This window comes from Pleurodeles waltl, chromosome 5 (genome assembly GCF_031143425.1).
Source record: "Pleurodeles waltl isolate 20211129_DDA chromosome 5, aPleWal1.hap1.20221129, whole genome shotgun sequence".
NCBI lineage: Eukaryota > Metazoa > Chordata > Amphibia > Caudata > Salamandridae > Pleurodeles > Pleurodeles waltl.
The window spans coordinates 1,552,289,779-1,552,312,245 of record NC_090444.1 but is presented as its reverse complement, the minus strand read 5'-3'; the positions used below and the strand labels follow the sequence as shown (position 1 = coordinate 1,552,312,245).

The 22,467-nt window shown below is 39.2% G+C and overlaps 1 protein-coding gene across 1 annotated transcript in view; it reads left to right on the top strand.

Annotated features, from left to right (window-relative positions):
• PXDN (peroxidasin) overlaps window positions 1–22,467 on the top strand; it is a 584,135-nt gene that overhangs the window by 357,635 nt on the left and 204,033 nt on the right. Inside the window, exons 11-15 of the mRNA XM_069235854.1 lie at window positions 4,741–4,857; window positions 5,553–5,711; window positions 12,577–12,689; window positions 17,962–18,118; window positions 19,452–19,560. Coding sequence (XP_069091955.1) covers window positions 4,741–4,857; window positions 5,553–5,711; window positions 12,577–12,689; window positions 17,962–18,118; window positions 19,452–19,560 — 655 coding nt within the window. The remainder of the gene's footprint in view (window positions 1–4,740; window positions 4,858–5,552; window positions 5,712–12,576; window positions 12,690–17,961; window positions 18,119–19,451; window positions 19,561–22,467) is intronic.

The window sequence follows — 22,467 nt, the reverse complement described above, 5'->3', positions numbered from 1 at the left end:
TGGCAGAAGTCCGAGCCCACAGCTAAGCTCAAATCCACTAAGACACCTCAACCTAATGGAATTCCTGCAGAATTCTACAAGCGTTATGCAGATTTGCTAGGACCCCATCTTTTGAACATGTTTTTGAAGGCTGATCAACAGGGGTTTCTCCCCTCCAAACCTAAGGGAGGCAACTATAGTAGTGATATATGAAGACAGTAAACCTAGGGAACACTGCGGTTCGCATCATACGATCTCCATATTTAATACTGTGGTTAAAATACTGCCCATTGTCATAGCCACTAGACTTATACTAGTTATCGCACCACTGATACACCACGGCCAGGTGGACTTTGTGCCTGGTAGGTCCACACATCATAGACATACACATAATTGGTTAAATGAAATAAAGAACTGACTGGAACTGCACATCTTCCTACTATTGGATGATGAAAGGCATTTGATGTGGTTCTTTGACCTTCCGTTAATATACACTGGTGTAATTTGGGTTTGGTCCCGCTATAGGAAATAGATTAAACTGCTGCACCAGGGCCCAGTAACCTCCATTAGAGTAACATGGTGACATCCTCAGAGTTTCGGATAGGTAGGTGTACTAGACACGGCTGCCCACTGTTCTGTTTGCTCTCACTATAGAATCTGCGACCACCCCAGGATTCAGATTTTAATATTCAGGTTGAGACCGCCTTTGAGGAGAAGATCTCTCTATGCGGTCTACCCCTCACACTGCTTGAGAGAGCAGCCATGTTTTAGATTGTGTCATTACCTAAGTTACATTATGCCTTGCAAAATACATACTATCAGATCCCCCTGGAGGCCTTCACCACAGTAGAAGAAGATTTGCAAACCTTGTTGTGAAATGGCAAACACCCTAGAATAGCCCTTAAAACCCTGTAGCTAATCAATATAGCTGCGGAATATCCCTACCGGATGTGCGTGTTTACTATTGGGCATCCCACTTCAATAATGTTACCATTTGGTTCTTTGCTCCCCTAGCCCACTCAGCCTTTAGACTGGAACAGTCATAATGGGATTCAAGGCCCTGTTTACATTATTTAAACAACTCCTCCTTCCAGCCTCTCAGGCAGCAATAATGGCCTGGAATAAAGCTATGAAATCAATCTGGTGGTATGGTAAACCCGCAAAAGAAACGTCACAGTGGGAGGGGCGCAGACTTCCTGAACTCGTAGTTCCTGAACTATGAAAGTAGAAAAGATTTGGGATCTGATAGGGATCTCCAATGTGGGAGATCTGATTGAAAGTAGTGAGATTATTGCATTCTCATTGCTTTGGCAAGAGTACCGAAGGCATGCAAATCAATTCCTAAAGTATGCACAGGTGCAACACTCATAGAAGGCAGAGTGCCTCCCGGGTTTTCCAGACTTTGCTTAGTTGGAGAGGAGTTTACTGATGGAGGAACTGAGGAGAGGTACGATACCATGCAAATATAAAACCCTTTATAACAATATGCCTGATACCCTGCGTGGTCTGCAAGAAAACTGGGTGGAGGATGAGGGGGACAAGAAGGGCATTGATTGGGAGGCAGCCCTAATGCACCCTCGTGAGATGGCTATAAAAACACGACTGTGACTAGACTAGTCTAAGATTTTGCACTGAGTATACTAAGACAAGTGCCACCACCATACTATGGGGAGGGCCCAAACCCCACACTGAGAAATACAGATAATGAGGGCTCCTTCTTCCATACAATCTGTAGCTGCTACCAAATTCAGGTGTACTGGAGGGAATTCACTAGGAAACTTAGTGACATGTTCTCGATACAAATTCCACTTGACCCTAAGTTCCTCCTTCTGGCGATCCTTAATGATATTGATCTACCCCGGCCCCAACTTCTGTTTTGTGGTCTCGGCCTTGTGGTGGTTAGGACAGATGTGGCTCACTACTGGGGGTCAGGTGAAGATACCACAATGCAAAAATGGAAACGCTGTATGGACATGTACATGACTGCTGAAGAAGCCACCTACGCCAGCAGAGGTTGTCCCCGAAACGTTTGTAAAATATGGAGCAAGTGGATTGAATAATATTCTTTAAAGTTTTTGGATGACGGAGGGCCATAGTGTTGGAGCAGGGCTGGGTGGCAATACACGTGTTCTTATCTGATGTAGCCGCTGTATATCTTTTGATATTCTTTCTCATCAGTGAACTCGTATGGGCTAATGGTGGGGTGGAGGTGGAAGGTTTATGGGTTGTTAATAGTTACTGGTATGGACACATGGACAAACTACAAAAGTGGTTCAACTACAAAACTGTTGTCTACTATTCATCTATGCTACGTGGCCAATGAGAAATACAAATATGTCTTTAAAAAATGATCGAGGGCCCGATTAACAAGAAATAAATCTTAAAAATGCTCCTATATGTTTCCCCGTACATATTGAGTAGCTTTGCATTCCGTTTTCTATTAACAAACACCTCCATGACCATTTAATGAGAAAGGAAGAAGCTGCGACTGTTGCAGGTTTGCAAGTTCCCCTGAATTCCATTTTTTTCAAACGTTTATTTGCCCAGAGAAAAATCCCAGAATAATTGAAAATACACCTGTCTATCTTTTCCCTTGGCAAAAAAGTATTTCTCCTGTTTCCAAAACCGCGTCCCTTGCCCTCGACCTCCTCCATGTGTCCTTGGCCCATTCCCATGCATTAAAAGTATTTTCTCCTGCACTGATCACCTGTAAATCTACAATCCTGGTTGGAACTAGGCCATGAAAAATGCACAATACTCACAAACTACATTTTTGTTGTTGGTGTGTAAAAACTTTGAAAACATTCCCACAATGGTACATCAATTTAACAGTCCTGGGACCAGGATTATTCAAATCAACATCTTCCTTTGAGTGCAACAAGGGTTAATGGGAGAATTACTTGGTAAAGTCTCACACACTGGCAGTCACTCTGACACATTCAAGACCATAATTCGTGAGGCCCACTCTGCCACTTCAGATGAGCAACAGCGAGATGCAACTCAGTATTCGCCATGCAGCAATAAGAGCAGAACAGCTAGACAGTGTCCCCTCTCAGTAGGAAGACAAGCAACCCCAGACTGATTTCAGTCTACATGGACCCTAATCAGTTAGGTACAGCTTTTATCATATGACATAGTGAATAGACGACCCGCATCCATCACATTTAAACAACCAAGGGTACTGCGTGGAATGCTTGAGTCACTGGCAGTTGGTCAAGCCCCATTCCAGTATATCATTTTTCCCCCCAATATGTGTCACTACAGAAGGGAGTAACCATATACAAATAATTTTTGCCCGTGCATCAGTTGTAACAGCACCACAGCCAAAACTGACATGCCACGTCCCTTCTGAATGCGAACACAAGCAAACCAGATCCAGTGACAGTTTAAGGATTTTGGTGGCCCTGGGCCAAACATATTTTTGGGGCCCCTGTTCAGAACCGCTTTGAATTTATGATCCAGATTCAGCTCTTTTATGCCCTCTTTGCCCAGGTTGCTAACACTGCAAAGGCACACTCGTCCAAATTAGTTTGTGTTTACAAACACTATTCAGGGAAAGTGACGTGAGTTTTCAGTATGGGAACACAGCAGCAGCTCACTAATATTACAGCAAATAATCTCTGTGCCAACCTCCCATTTCTTGTATGCAAACTCTTATTTATGGATGTTACAAGAAATTTTCTGCAAATTGTCTGTAATATATTCTCACACATCACAAACATTAACAATAAATTAAAGGGAAACGATATTTGAAACAATCTGTTTAACAATTATTCAAGGTCATCAGAGCAGGACGCTCTGCAGAACAGAGCTGGCTCTGACCTTAGACTCAAAATTATTAGTGAATGAAAAACAAAAACTTCTGCCTGTTCCTAGACATGAAAATTGATGCCAGCCCCGTTTTTTGTCCTTTCTACTTTCAGAGAGCAACTTGTTGCTTCTTGTTCTTTTGCACTGTCTATATGTGGGTTTTGTGTTTATAGATTTGACATTTGGTTCGTTTGGAATTACTCCTTGAAACTGGCGGAACAGTCTATGTTAATTAAGAGAGAACCAATTGTGGAAAACACTCCCAGGTATATCCACTAAAAGGAGCAGTGGCAAAGCTTTGTGTGTGCTAGTACTGTTGTTTCATTCATTAACATCGCTCTCAATAATTGCATAGTACTTCAGTTAAGACCACAGCAGGTCAACACTGAGGCATTATTGTAAGCAAAGCTGACTTTATTATGAGTCTTTTCAAAGTCAGCGTGTATAGTATTACAAATTGAAATTGACATTGACTTTGAGATATTGATTCCATGTGACCTCTTCATCCTATTTTTCATAACATCCTGATTTACTGCCTCTTTTCCATGTACTTTATTTTTGCCCTTTTACATTAAAAAAAAAAAAAAAAAGCAGATTGGGATATGCAGTTGCCATTTCTTTACTTTTAAGAACAGCCTAGTCAGTTACCTGTGTACACTATAAGTTCAGTGCGTCCGTCATGGCAAAGAGATGTCTTAATAATATTTAGTGCAGGTAATCTGCTTCCAAAATGATGTGGTTTCCTGTTTAGTGTAACAGTTCGTAAAAGCATTGAAACATGTTTTAATTGCAAGTGACGCACACTCACACAGGCAAACACACCCTCTGCACTTGATTTTCTGTTACGTTTATGATACGAAACTGTAGCAGTGTGAGAGACGCTAATATTTGCCCTGCATTTCTAGAAATGCTGTATTTTTATGGTTTTCCTGAAAATGTTTTCATCCATAGCTGTACCGCAGTTTACAGTTACCCCTCAAGATGCAACTGTGACAGAGGGACACACAGTGGACTTCCATTGTGAAGCTCAGGGCTATCCACAGCCAGTGATCGCCTGGAGCAAGGGAGGTGAGTGATGGTTTGTGTTTATGGTCATTGCCTCTGCTTTTCGATGCGGTATTCCAGCTCCTTTTTGTCCACCAGCACTAACAGTAATGTTTCAGCCCTTGTGCTCTAACTGGTAGGACATAGTGTTTTTGTGTGACCTGCATGAAAGAGAATTGAAGATCTCATGATTTTTTTGCAGTTATATTGCACAAATAGATATTGCCTACAGCTAATTAAGTCCTTCACTAATTGATACGCGTAGCCTTTTGTTTACTTCAGTTTCACTACCTCAGTGCAGAATAAGATTATTTGTATAACTATATATTTCTGAACATCTTATAGTACCCATAAGTTCTAAATATGTATTCTAGTCGTTTTGTCACCCATTGTAAGAGTTTATGGGAAGGACTGCTTTAACCCTGAAAGTTTGTGGATCGCAATACTTCTGTGCATGCAAACAAGCTTAGTAGGTACACAGTCTTTGCTCTTAACTAATACCAACAAGCAATAACCAAAATATATCAATGGGCACCTTTTAATTGATAATTATTCTCAATGTAAATAAGACCTGCAACAAAATAGTGAAATACCTCATAACTTATTCTACAGAGGCATCCATAACATTTGAAATGGCATCTGGATTTTGATGAAAACATAATGCACCAGTGAAATACTGATTATTTGTTTATTTTCCTTTAACTCAACACTGTCTTTAGGGAGTCAGCTTTCTGTTGACAGAAGGCACCTAGTCCTATCATCAGGGACTCTGAGGATCTCCAGAGTTGCTGTGCATGATGAAGGCCAATATGAATGTCAAGCTGTCAATATTGTCGGATCCCAAAGAGTTGCTGTGCATCTAACTGTACAGGCCAGAGGTAAAACAAAGCAGTGTTCCTTTTTCAAAATATATATTTTTTAATCATTTGTTTTTTGCTTCACAAACTTGACTTTTTTGGACATGGTATCTTTACTGAAAACCTGTTTGGTAGTTTATTGCTCCGAGAGCGTTTTGGGATATATCTGATGTTTTAAAATATATTAATCACTCATATGTCATTTTATAGTGACTAAGAACGCACAAGAGGACCATGTTTGGAATATCTGGAGTCTTGCAATGGGCTTACTCTGACAAATGGAAGTGAACCATTTGATTGTGCTTTTTACAAACATTATGCCATTGTTACCACATTGGGGGTTATTTAGGTCCTTTGGACAGTCTTGTCAGATTAACATGGCCCTGTGAAGTTACAAAAATTGACCCGCTAACTGAAGGATTGAGCGCAGTTTATGTTTAAACTTGTACATAGCTCCAAAGTGTCAGCATTTGGCCATATGCCATGACAAGATGTTAATTACCATTATTTTACTGTTAGCGTAATCTGGGTCGTGACTTAGCTGGTCAGCCAACCATTGGAGGTAGTTTGTGCCAATGTATTTTTTTTTTTAGGAATACTGGTGTGAGGGGAGCTTCAGAGGTTCTATGTACACAGTTGAATTTGTCTGGCTAATGTCTAATTCTTGCTGCTTGGCCTCTGGGGGCTTTGAACCAAGTCATTTGATTGAATCATCTACCTGGATAGATATCACTACAATGGTTTGCTTTGCGCCCCTACAAAAAAAATGAGGAGACGAACCAGAGTACAGTGAGCTACAGATATGTTTTCCTCATTAAACTGTTACACAATACAGCTTCTTCTGCTCCTCACATAGAGGATCTGCCTTCCTTTTCCTTTAATGTTTTTTCCTTGCTCAATTGCTAAATGTAATCCAAAATACTTTCTGCAGATGTGCAAAGCAGACTCTGTCAGCTTCTCAGTGGCCTCCTTCCTTCTCTTAAACCTTCACAGTCCCTTTATTGTCTGGGTTAGAAAATAGAATTCCAGATGTGCATTTACTGTAAAGTACATTTCTTCCTTTCCCAGCAGCACAAACATTATATTTCTATTTGTAAACACAGCATTGTTTCAAAAAGGTATGCAAAGTCCGGAATTGAAGTTTTAATCATTTTAATAGATATTCTTGATGTTCATAAGCTCATTGTTTGACTATTCCGATTATAACTCAATATGACGTGGAGCAGTGTATGTGCTACTTTCTGTGCTCATAGAATTTATGTTGTCAGCTTCTATTCTTGCCAGACGTTCTGCATAGATTGGGTCATGCAGACTAGGTCATTACAGAGCAGGCTAGCGATATTGACTGTACAAAAGGGTGATAAATCCTCGAGCTAAAGGGTGGCTTCCACTATCAGTGATAGCATTATCTTGCTCTTGATTGAATGTGCATATTTGGCCCACTTTTTACAGATTATATGAACACAGCAAAATGTGGACTGGCAAAGATTTGAAAGTAACATTGTCTGTTAGTATCATCCGTAAACTAACTATATATTGGTAATAGTTCGATAAGCCCTGCCCTCCCATCCTGTAGTATTTTTCTGGACCTTTAGTAGTTTTTTGTTAGAACAACATAATTTATCTAATAGGAAATAATTTGACATGTGTACAATAAATTCACATATTTTGAGTTGCATTTAAATATCCTTGTTTCATTTATGGTTTCCAGAATATTATATTTAAACTTAGATATGAGGTCTTTATACCCATACTAATTAAGTTTGGAGAGATTAGTCATTTAAATTAGGTTTGTGTTTCCCTGGGTGTGCTCTCCTTATCTCTATAGGGACCCTAGCATATTCTTTGATGTATATATTGTAACCATCAAACTCTTGTGAGAAACAGTGGCCACAGTAAAACATGTTTCTTGTTTGAGCCTCTCCTATGCTCACTGTAGTGTCTTTGGGTGTTTTAACAAAGCCTGTGGGGGCACAGTTGTGCTTGTATTTCAGGGAGAACAACCAGTTTGCATGTGTCTCACAAGAAAAATCACCATACAAATGCACTGCAAGCTGGTACCTTTGGTATTCATGCAAGGGGATGGGAACAAACATGACAACCCACACTTCCATGAGGACTAGATTTTAATGGTCTGCTCACCAGCTTTGCCTGTGATAGGATCTACAAAACAGGAAAAGTATGAGAAGCCTTGCAAGGAACATGAATGCAGGCAGGTGTTTGCATGGTGATCAGTTTTCAATTCCCTCAAAACAGATTTAACAAGGCTCCTAAATGTATTCATCCATCACCTCTTGAATGATCCTGAGGTCCCAACTATCAGACTCTAATTTTATTTAGTTATACTTTAACATGTTTGTTAAAACTTGGTGCTTTGTGGAAAATGTTTTCCTCGCATACAATAAGTTAACTTGTTGCAGTTAATAAATGTACGCCCCCTCTTTATTTTGCTCTGCCTCATTTTCAGCTCTATATTGAACCATGGTGAGTACAATATTACAGATGAGTCATTTACTTTTCTAGTATTCTGTCTAGGCTCCTACCCAGCAGACCTACCCAGGATGAGTTTCTGGGTGCCCATAGCACACTACTTCGAATTAAATGTTAATGGGGAAACAACATTTTCTATTATTTGTTTTACCCATTTGCAACTCATATATCAGGGGCTGAGCAAACCAAGGCAACATTGATGACAGTCATTCTCATTGTTGTAATATGGCTGAGCAACAGGTTTCACATTAAATAGAGATGCCAGTGGTCTCACACAGTAAGATCCCAGCACATACCAACTTGCTAATGTTACTCACTGAGAATAGTCACATCCAAATGTCAGTTCTTTTTATACATAAATTACCTTATTCCAAGTATATGAAAATTCACTATGAAGTTAGAAAATCCACCACTAACTTATGTTGCAGATATTTGTAATATTGTGTCTCCAAAATGAGTTGCTTCTTTGTAGCCGACAGTTCAAAATATACTAGCATGCTTAGTTCATCTCTCAGAATAATTGCATTGCACATTCCTTAGTATACATCTACCAACATATATAAGCAATGTAGAGCCTCCTTGAATATTTAAAATATTTGTTTTTCTAGAGAGAATGCTTAATGATATTTGACTAACAATTTTATCAGCAATTGCATCAATCTTAATTTGGGCCACCTTTTAAGAATATGCATAAGCGTGGTGTCAAGGAGGTCTTGTAGAAAGTAGCATTCTTGGTAGCCATTAAATAATCGGTTTTTGGTTATGAATTGCAGATACTATTGTTAAAAGAGCTTTGCATACAGATGCATAAAAATGAGGTGTTTTTTGAAACATATGAGTTACCAGGAGCTACACCTATGTTATACGGTTCAGTGAGTTTGGTAGGACTGTGTATTATATCAACAAGAATATCACAATATGGAGATTGTCTACATATATCGTCAGTAAATTTTGGTTTGGTTCGGCTAGCTCACAGTACTACAACCAAATCCCTAACCTTATGAAAGCAATAGATGTTATTGGCAAACTCTGACATGACCAATCTGATTCCCAAGGAGGTAGTGGAGACAGATCTAACCCTTTCATTTGTTACTATTGCGTACCCAAGGTATGCACAAGAAACATATGACAAAGCATTTTCGAAACATTTCGTGAAATTTTAGTATTCTTGCAAATAAAACGTAATCTGTGATTATTAAACACATGAGATATATTACTTTAATGAGCATTATTAGAAAGGTGAATAATACAAACAATTCAACCATGTTAATTGTTATTATCTGTATTTTTCTCCTATCTATCTCTAGCACCTATACTAAAGAGAGCAAAGCAGGAGTACCCTCTGCCAGATCAATTGGTATAGTCTAACCTTCATGCCTTTGTATTATGTGTCAGGAAGCTAGTCTAAATGTGAAGGCTATCTTCCTTTGCAGGATGAAGGTCAGGATCAGCATGGCTGCATCTCAGTCACAGCGGTTCCATGATAATCCCAGCATGAAGTGCATCTTTAACTGAGCCTATTATGGATGCTGTTAACATAATAAAATGCTGTCCTTCTCGCACTGTGACAATGGTGCAAAACAGCTTCATTGGTTTGCCTAGCATAAACAAGTTGTCTCCAACAGGCACAGAAAGAGAAAACAAGGGCATTGCATTCTGGTTGTATGAAACTGGAACTAAATGTGCAGACTACAGGGTGACAATGCATACCAATATTAAATGCATATGCAGCACATTCTCATGTTAGTACAAAATATGTAAAAGGTCACCATTAGAAAAAGATGTTGAGCTAAAAGGGAAATCTAAAGTGGACCCTAAAACACCCTGTCTGTTTACAAATTGGGAGGACAGCTAAAAAGGTTCATACATAACATGAACAGTTTAATACACATGTATTGAAGTAAAAAAAAAGAAAACAATTTGAAGATGAGGTTGACATCTGGAGGGCATTGTCAGTTCCATGTTGAAGAAATACACGGTCACTGCTTAGTTTTTGTGCTTTCTACAAAAGTAAGAACAAAACCTAACCACTAGATGGTGGGATTATGCACCATAGGCAAACCAATTAAGCAATATTGTCCAAGTGGGAGGGCTTTCATGGTTAGTTATGAAATGGGGGTAAGTCAATTTTCCTCTGGCCCTATTTTACTATTTTACTGTGGTCAGTAATTAAGTATGAGTGACCTCTCCTTTGGATAACATTGCTATTGTAAGTCAGACCTGTCCAACCTAGTGTTACATTCAAAACATTTTAACAGGTTCGTTTTTCATGGGACTATTTAGGTGGAAGGTTATACGAAGTATACTTTAGTTTTATTTTGGGGACAAGGTCCCATTGATATGCATTGTAGCGATTGTCTGGTTTTGAGGATGACAGAAAGGAACATACAGAAAGGGTGAAAACGGATTTTGTCCAATATAAATGTTGTCGTTGTGACAATAATTTTGGGTGCATTTTAAAGTGATTTCACTTGTGAAGACTTATGATGCTCTGCTGTGGTTCGATGAACCATATTACGAAGAAAGCAGTTTCCTCCCCTGATTTTCTCATGGTAATTATAAGTGCTACAGAAGCTAAAACGAGAACACATATTCTGTATATTCGGAAATATCTTCCTCAGCCAAGTGAAAAAATAAGTCTGACATGCTGAGTAAAGTAGCATTTCTACAACAGCAGCATGCTCTCAATTGATTCTCCAGTGTTCTGCTGCAGCTTTGTCGTAGTCTAATGCACAAGTAGAAAGCTAACATTCTGTATTAATGACAAATACCAGGCACATCTTAATGTCATTTTGCTGAAATAGGGCCTGTATAATTCAAATTTCTCCCACCAGTGAGTACAGTGAATGAACAAAGTCAGAAGTTTTGTTTTGTTATAGCTATTACTGTAAGTCTTCTAGAAAGCTACAATGAACACATCTTCAATAAAGTCCACACATCTCCTCGTTCATATCAGAAACAAATCTGGCATGCTGAGTAAAATGTGTACTTCAGCAGCAGAAGCATTGTCAGCTGTAGTTTTACCACCGAGTTTAAATGAACAACTAGAATGCTATATTGGATAGTCAGGACAAAAGTGACACACTTGAATAACAGTTGAAATAGGAGCTATTGAATAAAAAGCATTTTCAATAGAACTGTCTTAAGTAAATGACCTTTGAGATTTTAGTGTGTACATGTGTCAGCTTCTGAGACAATGAGAGGAGAATTATGGATTTTTAATTATTTATAGGATCACATATTTAAAAAAAGCTAAAACCATAAATGTGAGATCCCTACTTTTGTGTAGAATTCTCTTTCCACATCTGTTTTCTTAGACTGCTCAACATACTTAATACTTCTTTAATTTTAAGATAACATTGTAGTAAGCATATGTTTCATTAAACTTCTATTCCTATGTATAGCAGTAGATTTTCGTGGGTTCTGGAACCTATCTGCAGATTGATTTAACATTTAAAATACATACATTTGTGCTCCTGTTGATAGTGAGGTTCTTCAAATGAGATGCTGTTTGGACATTTGACTGTTCTTTTTCCTTTTCCCCAACTTAACTTTGTCGGCAGATGCATGATTGTGCACCGGCTTCAAAATAGTTCTTATTGTGAGATACATATGAAGAAATTAATTGAAAAATACTTGTCCTTGCCAATAAAAATGTCACTCTGTACACCTTATAAAGAACTGCATTCAAAGGTAATCAAAACCTATCTGATAATAAGTAACAGTGTAACCCAGACAGACAGAACAAAGTTAATATTTTAAAACAGACAAAATTGCCATGAACTGAACAATTTTCACATACTGGTGCCATTTTAAAGATGTAACATGAAGAAATTGGAAGACATGTTTTTGGGAACTCATTTATTTCCAGAACTGATGAGAACACAAATGAGAACCATGTTCATTTACATATTCAGCCTTCTGCACAGTAAACCATTTGATTCCAAACCTGTCTTTTCCAGCAGCATGCCTCCCATTGCAGGGACATTCTATGAGGTAGGTGCACATTGGTATAATGAGAACTCTGTGATCTTCACGGGCAGCTGATAAGGAAATAATGATTAATGTTATGTGCACTGTGACTGGTCTGCCTCAGGTTCTAGATCTGAATTTCCTGGGTGGATGTCGACTAGATAGGAGCCAATAAAACGGTGTTTTATTTGTAGTATACAGCTTTATGATTCACGATATCTGGCATTAATCTGAAGTCCTACTGTTGCTGGTAAGTTATATTTTTCTTAGAATGGTTGTGCATGGTATTATGGTTAATAATCATATATGCTTTTGTGGTTTTGTAATACTGGTAGAATAGATTTACAATGCTTGACGTTTCATCTTTTTATGGCTTTATGTTAAATGGCAGCATTAAAATGGAACAATCTGATTTATGTTTTAGTTACCCCAGTATTTGCAAATGCACCAAGTGATCTAACAGTTGATATTGGAAGGAATGTTCAGATTCCTTGCAGCGCACACGGAGAGCCACAGCCAGTGATAACATGGAATAAGGTAGTTTATTGCTCTTTTTCTTTCGATTAAAATGAAGATCACATGCTATTTCAGTTTAGTAAATAGTATTATTTTTTGTAGAGGACACATTTGTGCATGCTGATGAGTAGGCTGAATTAAAGCATGTTTTAATAAGTGTCACTGAATTTAAATGTTCAAGTTTGGATTCCGTTTTGATTGTTCAATGGAGTGGTTCTAAGACTGTTGATTAGGAAGCTGCTTATATTTGCCCACCGTAGACCACTTGTTATAATTAGTACTAAAGCTAAAATTTGTATATGTAAATAAATCTATGTACTTTTTAAATGTTGCATACAGTTACCTACTTATAATAATTACGGATTTACATTTTATTGTGCATCTTGGTTTGGCTGTGCACAATTGACAACGGCAGTGGCACTGCTAAAGTTAGGTTTGCTTATTTTAAAGGGTATATTCTTTAGTATTGTTATCTTTCCAGCACAAACCTTTAACTCTAAGGTTTTTTTTTCCCTTATTCGTCACAGTGATACCATAGAACAGTGATTCCCAACCTGTGGTCCCGGGACCCCTGGGGGTCGGCCAAGTCTTCCCTGGGGGTCTGCGACTGCTAGAAAACCAAATAATATAAACAGATTAATATTGTATACATAACCAAAGTGGCTAAGCGTAAAATTGAATACTTTAAAACGTACTGTAAATGTCAAGGAATTTGAAATTGGAGGCTAAAAACTAAATTGATATCCTCAGATTGATTTTTGGGAGCAGTGCAGGTGCGCCAAACAGAGTATAGTATGGGTGATGTATGGCTTCAATTGAAGTTGGAAAAGCTCCAACCTATAAAACATATTTTCATTTATATTTGTTTGCAAGTTAATTAAACTGTGTTGTCATTTGTGTATGTGTTTGATGAATGTTTGTTTTTGTATTTTTCGTTTGTTGTTTTGCAGTTCAAATCATCAACAATGTTTAGCCCGGGGACCCCAGTTTACAGTATTGACTCAGCAGCGGTGCCTGCATTCCAATAATGATTCATTGGGGCCCCCGGGTTCCAGTAATGATAAAGTGGGGGTCCACAGAAGTCAAAAGACTGGGAACCACTGCCATATAATGTTTTCATCCAGAATAATTGTATCTTTTCCATAGCCAAATCTAATCCTAAACCAAAGGGCTCCTTTAGGAAGGGATGTTCTGTATTGCCTATTGGTTCTATCAATCAATCAATCAATCAGGAATTTGTAAAACACACTCCTCACCTGTGAGGGTCTCAAGGCGCTCAGGGAGAGGGGGTGCTGCTCCTGCTTGAACAGCCAGGTTTTGAGAGATTTCCTGAAGGTAAGGTCTTTGGTCTGGTGGGTGGGAAGAGTGTTCAACGTTTTGACGATGAGGTGCAAGAGTGATCTACCACCAGTTGTAATTCTGCGGACGCGTGGGACGGTTGCGAGGGCGAGGTTGGCGGAGCGGAGATGCCGGGGTGTAGAAGGAGAGCCATCTGTTCAGGTATTCTGGTCCGGTGTTGTGCAGTGCTTTGTGAGCGTGGGTGAGGTGTTTGAAGGTGTGATTCTCTTGTTGATTGGGAGCCAGTGCAGTTACAGGGATGTCAAGGATGAGGCGTGCGGAGGCGTTCTGGATGCTTTGCAGCCTCTTCTGGAGTTTGGCCATGGTTCGTGCATAGAGGGCAATGCCATAGTCCAGTTTGCTGCTTACGAGTGCTTGGGTGACTGTTCTTCTGGTTTCGATGGGTATCCATTTGTAGATCTTTCGGAGCATGCAGAGGGTGTTAAGGCAGGAGGAGCTGATGGCGTTGACTTGCTGGGTCATGGATAATAAGGAGTTCAAGGTGAATCCTAGGTTGTGTGTGTGGTCGGTGGAGTCGGAGCGGCTCCGAGAGTGGCAGGCCACCAGGAGTCATCCCATGTGGAAGGGGTGTAGCCGAAGATGAGGACTTCCATCTTGTCAGAATTCAGTTTGAGGCAGCTGCTGTTCATCCATTCAGTGATGGCCTTCATTCCTTTGTGGAGGTTGGTCTTGGTAGAGTCCTTGGTGAGGGAGAGGATCAGCTGGGTGTCGTCGGCGTATGAGATGTTGTTGAGGTTGTGGGATGAGGCGATGTTAGCGAGCGGGGCCATGTAGATGTTGAAGAGGGTCGGGCTGAGGGACGAATCCTGGGGTGCGCCGCAGATGATTTCGGTGGCCTCCGAGCAGAATGGGGGAGGCGGACTCTCTGGGCTCTGCCGGTTAGAAAGGAGGTGACCCAGTCCAGGTCTCTGTCTCGGATTTCTGCATTGCTGAGGCGTGAGAGTAGGGTGCGGTGGCAGACGGTGTTGAACGCAGCCGAGAGGTCCAGAAGGATGGTTCTAGGTGAATTTGTATTGATGAGGCCTATGCTGCAAAGAAGAGTAAAACTGTAACCCCTTTCGGATCCCTTCTGGAACTTTCTTTTTAATTCTGTTCCTTGATCCCCAGACATCTGATCTTCGTCACAGATGCTCTAACCCTCTGCTTCTCAGCAAGTCGGGGTTGCCACCTGGAATATCCTACACTACAGTAGAGGGGAACATCTATGCATCAATTTCTTCATCCTAGTGTAGCACTGCATGGATGTTTCTGTGACTGTGGAATGTTGTTTTCCATATGATTTCTCTGTAATAGCTTATCACACACCAGTTGTCCCGCAGCCATAAAACAAATTACTCATATCATTCTAATTTGGAAATTCTTCTGTATCCACATGTAGATAATAGAAAGAAAATCAAATAGGTCATCACATTTTAAATATACATTTCTTTGAGTGCTTGTATTACTTTGTCAGTGTATTATTTACTTTCCTTTGCAGCCCAAAGTGTAAAGCAGTATTGAACCACTTTTGGGATCCGACCTTCACACCAAAATCTATTCACTGGCTAGATGCATTGTTAAGAGAAGGAGGCCAGCAGTTTGGGCAAACTGATTGACTCAGTAAGGGAACTTCTTCCTTCTGCATACCCAGCTTAGAAAAATAAAAAATAACCACAGATGAATGTAATCAGTTTTCCTTACTGTAGCAATGACTCCCATGATACACAAAGCACATGGGGGTAACTAATTTTCTGTGAGTCTCATTCTAAAATAAAGAAGTAAATGATCCATGCTTTAAAGGTATCCCCAGATGCAGAGATTGATTCAACATTTTTCAGCAGCTCTGGGCACAGTGGAAGTACCACAATGAATAATGTCAATCACATATAACTTGACAGCGCCTGAGTGTGTGTTATCTAGTACTACATTTCTGCCCTATTAAGTGGTATTCAGTTTTAGGATAGCTCACCCCATTCAGACTTGGAAGGTATTAAATGTCCATCCCACCATTTATTAACACAGTCTTTCATTTACAAACATGTGTCAGTGAATCTTTCAGTAGCCAAATGCTGCCCTAGACTTTCCGTGGTGCGATGACAACAGCTTAAGTGCAGAGAAAGACTTAGTTATATCAGCTATTTGTATTGCATGACTCACTATAGGACTACTAAACTACGTTTAAAATGTTACTGTCCCAAACAAATGAATACAAAAGGTGGCTAGTTAAAAATTCAACCTAATATTTTTCTATTTTGACTGAGTGATGGACTAGGGCCTCATAAATGCGTAAGTCATTTCAAATGTAAAATATTTTCTCACTCCTTAAAATGTGTTTGTTAACATTTGTGAAAAATTGGAAAATATTGTACATAGGAACTTTATAAAAATACAGTTTGACAAACTGGCTCCTAGTTGCTGGTGTACAAAGTAAGTTGCTTAATACTGGTACATACTACAAGATGAGATTATACTAATATGCCTCACTAGCAGCGGGCAGTCTCCAAATCCTGCCGCCTCTTTCAGGCTCCACCCATTGACATGGCATCAAGGACTATTTCATAGTGTCACTGTATGCTGTCATTAGTCATAAACAATGCAGAAAATAAAATACCTTGCTCCTTACACCGCAACATGGAGAAAACACAACTTCAAACATCCCTTTTACTAATTAACAATTGACCAGCAGTGTTGCCTCACTGAAGCATTCAACTTTTAATTAAGCAAAGAACTTATAACAACAGAATGAGGGCACCTCCCCATTTCGTTGCAGTGCTTAATTTGAGCCGGCGAGACCCACCAATACTCATTTTTTTGGCATGCCGCTTACTTTTCCTCATTAGACTTTGACCCAGTGCAAGAGAGAGAGAAACACAAAATAGGGAAAGCAAGATCAAGGGAAAGACGGAAAAACAGTGACAAAGAAAGAAAGCAAGAATGGAGAATAACCTGAAATAGTGTGATAAAGGGAATGGGATTTTCTGTTGGTGGGTGGAAGAGGCATGAGTAAGACTAAACAATCTTATTATTCAGCTCTTCTGACATTCTGTAGCCCTGACTACAGGCTTCGAGTAGAACCTTGGGCCCTGCACTTATTTTTTTATTATAATTTTTTTTTTTTACAAATTAAACAATTACTATATGTAACATAAAGAAATAAGACAACACATATTGCTTTTCATTGAGCATCTCAACACTCATCTGTAACGTTACACTGAAGCCAATGGCACCTTCATGGTTGTCTAGGCCTTACGCTGGGAGATCTGCATTTTGCAGTTCAATGAAAACAGGTAAATTCCGGATTAATTTTGAATGAATTTGTAGGTGTGGGAAAGGGTTTACAATGCGAAAACAAATACAATAGATCAAAGATGTGGAAACAAGCATCTGGTTTATGTATATTATATTATAGTCTACATAACAGAGTGTTTCCAAGTTTTGTACTGTGTTACAAAATGAAGACTTAGAGCCAGCAGCAGATCTTGCATCGAAGGGTAGCAGTTATAAAACAGTACTAGACAGAAATTGTAGGTTGGGTCCAATCTAAAAAACAAATATAGTGTGAAAGTGGATTTATGTATTTTGTGTAGCATTCCATATTCTAATACTAAAACACTTGGAAGGGGAAAAGACAACAGGGTAACTAACAAATTAAAGCCAAACATGTAGATTCAAGAAAGTTAATATTGTAAAAGCAGAAACAATTGTACAATTTATTGTTCTCTTAGCTATGTTAATTGAAAGACTTATACATTTCTGGTGCTCTTTTTGCAATGTGATTGGTGAAAGTATTAATAATGTTTGTATATCATTATTTCAATTATTACACTTTAAGCTTTGATGAGAGTTTAAAATTTAGCACAGTCAAACAGCAGTTGCTGAAATATGTTTTTCTCTTCTTGCTTTCTTTGCTGAATTTTATTGGAAGAATACATGTTTGCACTGTGATTTGTTTCAGGATGGAATTCAGGTAACAGAGAGTGGAAAGTTTCATATAAGTCCAGATGGGTTTCTGGTCATTCGTGATGTTGGACCTGCTGATCAAGGTCGCTATGAATGTGTGGCTCGGAATACAATAGGTTACTCATCAGTTAGCATGGTGCTAAGTGTACATGGTAAGACATGACATAAATTCCAGTAAAAAGTAGGAATTTAACCAAGGACTTAGATTGTTATAAATGGAGCACTTAAATGTGCATGAGTTTGCACGTTGGCCACTGCTTGCCTGTTTGTCCAAGACACAGGAAACCATTTTGTTAACATGTTCAAACAAAAGGAACTCTTTACAGTATGAAAGGTTCTTTTTACCATTTAGTAAGCCTAAAAAAATTAAATAAGAGGCAATCTTTTTCAGGTCATATACTACATTTTTTATTTTTTTCCTGGGCCTTATACCTTCAGATATTGTTAGGTTTTCATTACATGTGTAGCACTTTGATTTCCTTGCCTCTGTGCAAAATATCCGATAAAAAACATGCATAGTTTTGTTTATCTCCTTATTAGTCAAGAGAACTCACGTTCTTCTTACTATTTTAGCATTGGCCATTTGTAAAATTGTTACATTTATTCAGTTGTGTCTGTTTTATACCTTACTTATATTACTGTTTTTATGGAATCTGGCGTATTTATCCTTGCTGTGGATAAGTCATCTTTAAAAAAAAAAAAAAAAAAAAACATTCCCATGAGTCGCCACTATAAGAAAAGACTGTTCTCAGCTCCCATTAACAATAGGGATTTGAAGAAACTGGCCTGGTCCATTAACTTTTAGGAACTTGATTACCCCGGAGGACGTTGCAATATATTTTGCACCCGATAAGATCCAGCACTGCAGGTTTTGAAATTAATCAGTTGCAATAAATAGCACCTGTTAAGAGTTTTGCCCTAGAAATGAGACATTTCATGCAACTTTTCCTGCTTTTCTTACAAAACCAGTATCAAAATTTACCTTGGCTCCCACTAATCATGGCCATATTCTTGCCTAACATTTATTTAGTTATTAAGGTACATTTCACTATAATAGTTGCTAAGCTGCATGAGCACTTCTCATCTGCATAACCTCTTTTTCACCCCGTCCCTCACATGTGCTCTTTGGTGGCTGAACAACTGAACACAGTAGTTGAGAAAAAGCCTCATAAGTGTTTTGATATTTTCTGACTGGCAGGGTCACTGCAATCCCTTCCTTTTTATGATGTGACATGGGTTCCAAAGTAATGACTAGGGTTTTTTTTTAACTAAAATTCCTATGCTCAGTAGTTTTATAATTAGTAGTAGTTATTATTGGTTTTAGGGAACTATGATGTGTATTACTAAATATGCAATATTTTTGCTAGAACTGATTTTTGAAAAACTATAGTTGAGAAACTTCTCTCTTTTCTAGATTTCTAAATGTTTAAACGTGTATTAATAAAACTGATATTTTAATTTAGAGATTTTATCTATTGTTTTTAGTTCCAGAAGTCAGTAGAACCGGAGACCCGTTTGTAGCAACATCAATAATTGAAGCAATTGCAACTGTTGACAGGGCAATTAACTCAACACGGAGGCGATTGTTTGATAGGTATTATCCTTTTTTTCTTTATAAAGCCATAATATTTGTTTTCAAATGTAAATGATAGATTTGCCCTGTTTTACCGAGCAATAATACATAAGAACCGACCTTAAAACACAGAAATGAACACACTGTGCTTTAATGTTTTGTGTAGTTATTCATTTCAAGCCTGTTGAAATCAGAAATTCATAAATCTTATTACACAGTATCAAGAGGAATTCCAATAAATCCAAACAATTTAAATGAACATATTTCAAGTTTGGAGTTGTACAATGTTTCTCAAACAGGCCCTTTGTAATGCTAAAACAAAATAATTGAATGTTCAGTCCCTTCATATTAAATTTTTTTCTCTAACAATTTCGAATTTCAAGCGGAGTGTGTGGTGCAAGCTGTAGTTGATCTGAAATATTTACCAGCCTTGAATAAGTGTTCTGCCATATTATGAAGTACCTCTGATATAAAGGGCATTGCACTGCAGGTTTTACATCCTAAGAAAAGTCCTATGGCACTGGGTTTGTGTTGGCAAGGCAGCCACCTCTAGGAAACAAAAGATTTCTGCATTTCACATTTCATAACCTCAGTTAGGTGGTCATTTTGAGTCTGGAGGTGTCTTGACCAAACAGGCACGCGGTGACACACGGACTGCCGCCAAATGCGGCGGCCTGAATGCCACATAATGACCGCGGCACTCGTGCCGCGGTCAGACCGCCAGCACTGCCAGGATTAGTCATCCTTGCGGTCGTGACGATCCTGTGAGGGCAGCCTTGCAAGCAGTGCTGTCCTGGGGATTACGACTTCATTCTCTGCCAGTGATTTCATGGTGGTAACACAGGCATGAAAAGTCTGGCAGAGACCGAGTGCAGGGGGCTCCTGCTGAGTCCTAGCACTTGGCATGGGCAGTGCAGGGGCCTTCCTGGCCAGCACTGTTGCAATGTTTTGCAGACAGTGAACATTGTCAGGGTGCTGGTGCATCCTACAGCATTGTGACTGGCTCAATTATGAGTCGGGGACAATGCTGTAGGGTGTTTCCTGCTAGGCCAGCAGGCGGAAACTCAGTTTTCCGCCCACCGACATAGCGGGAAACTCTTAATGGGCCCGACAGGGAGGCAGCCATTATGGCAGCAACCTCCTTGTCGGAAGTTCGGTGAACGGGCAAAACCATCCGTCTAATTCTTAATCAGGCCCTTAATCTTTGCTCATGATTTCTGATATGTTTACCCCTTGACTAAGTGGTTGTTTTTAGATGGGTTATAGCTGTCTGCTGGAATGTTATCCTTAGTGTTATATTTAATTGGAACAGTCTTCAGAGGAGTATTCTTCTCTCACCTTCATGTAATCGGCTGTTTGATGTAATCATCTACCGGTTAGCGAGGACTTCCGTTGAGGTATGATGTAAATAAGTATGTAGAGGCACTATAATATTTGTTGGTGCAAGATTCATTTCTGTTTTATAAGAAAAAACATTACATAAAGCAATTATCTCATGAGAAAATGAGGCCTGATATTTCTGACAATACTTACCTACTTATCTATTTAAAATAAACATTGTATTTTTCTCTGTGCCCTTTTGGATCTTAGTGGTGAAGGCCACTTTTAAAGTATGGTTTCTGCTATCCATAACATGCTTCTTTGACCATGGCCATATATCAAAATGGCCTTACACATCAGGGGGTTCTGCCATCTTGGAATGGCAAGTAAGTTTGGCCAAATAATAGTTGAACAGCATGAAAATGCATTTCATTGTATTTAGTTTTGAAACATGTTTTCCATTCTCTTGATTATTAGAAACAATCAAGACTTTTAGTGCTTGATTATTTTATTTTTAAAGCTGATTGCACGGAGCACTAGATGATTGCCACCTTGCAGATTATTAGAGCATTCCTGTTTAAAACAAAATCTGCTTCAGTCATGCCATTTGGATTTGTTTTTTCCTTTTCAACACCAGCACCACTAAGTACTGGAGCAGTACCGCCGCACCCTGCAGGCTACAGCGTTCTTATTTAAGGATGCCCACTTCAAAGTTAATGACATGTGCCAGTCCTTCAGATTATGCTTCTGTGTTCAGAATATGAATTGGCAATGGTTGTGTGCACTCTGTTGCTGCAGACACCGTCCATAGCTAATGTTAATGAGCCATTACTAGCAAATGCCATTACAGCAGAAACAGGCAGCATGAATTTGTACTACAGTTTTTATCAGGGTATTGAAACTGCCATGAATCAATTGGCTCCCCCTAAGATTTTTGCGTCCCGTAACTCCAAGAAGTCCAATCAACCTTGGTTTCCAAATGAACTTAAACTTCTTCAAAGAAACTATCGTCAACAGGAGTGTCGTTGGAAATCTAACCCTGTTCCAGAGGAGAGGGATATATTGAAGTCTGTTCTTAAAATTTATAAAGCTGCTAGTTTTAAAGCTAAGTCCAATTTTTATACTCTAAAAATTAAAGAGGCATTGAATGCCCCTAGAGAGCTTTTTAAAGTAATTAAGACATTATCTACTCCCTCTAGGCCATCTGAACTGGAAAATTCTCAAGAGTTCTGCAACAAAGTAGCTAGGCACTTTGAGACAAAAATTCTTCAAATTCATGCAAATTTCATCCCTCATGAGGATTCTGTGGATCACTCTTTCACAACGCTCTCGGATCCCAAAGCTGGCCTTACAACTTTAACTAACTTTCAATCCCCGTCTCAGGACAGCATTAGAAAGCTGATCTCTGAAATTAAATCAGGTTCCCCCCTGGACCCCTGCCCCCCCTCTATTTTACAACTGGCCCCCGAACTTATGTCTCGGGCCTTAGTTTCGATCTTCCAGGAGGTTCTTAGTTCCGGGATTTACCCTGCTTCCTGGAAGGAAACCACAGTCATCCCCCTGAAAAAAAAGCCAGATGGCGACAGCCAGGACTTAAACAATCGCCGT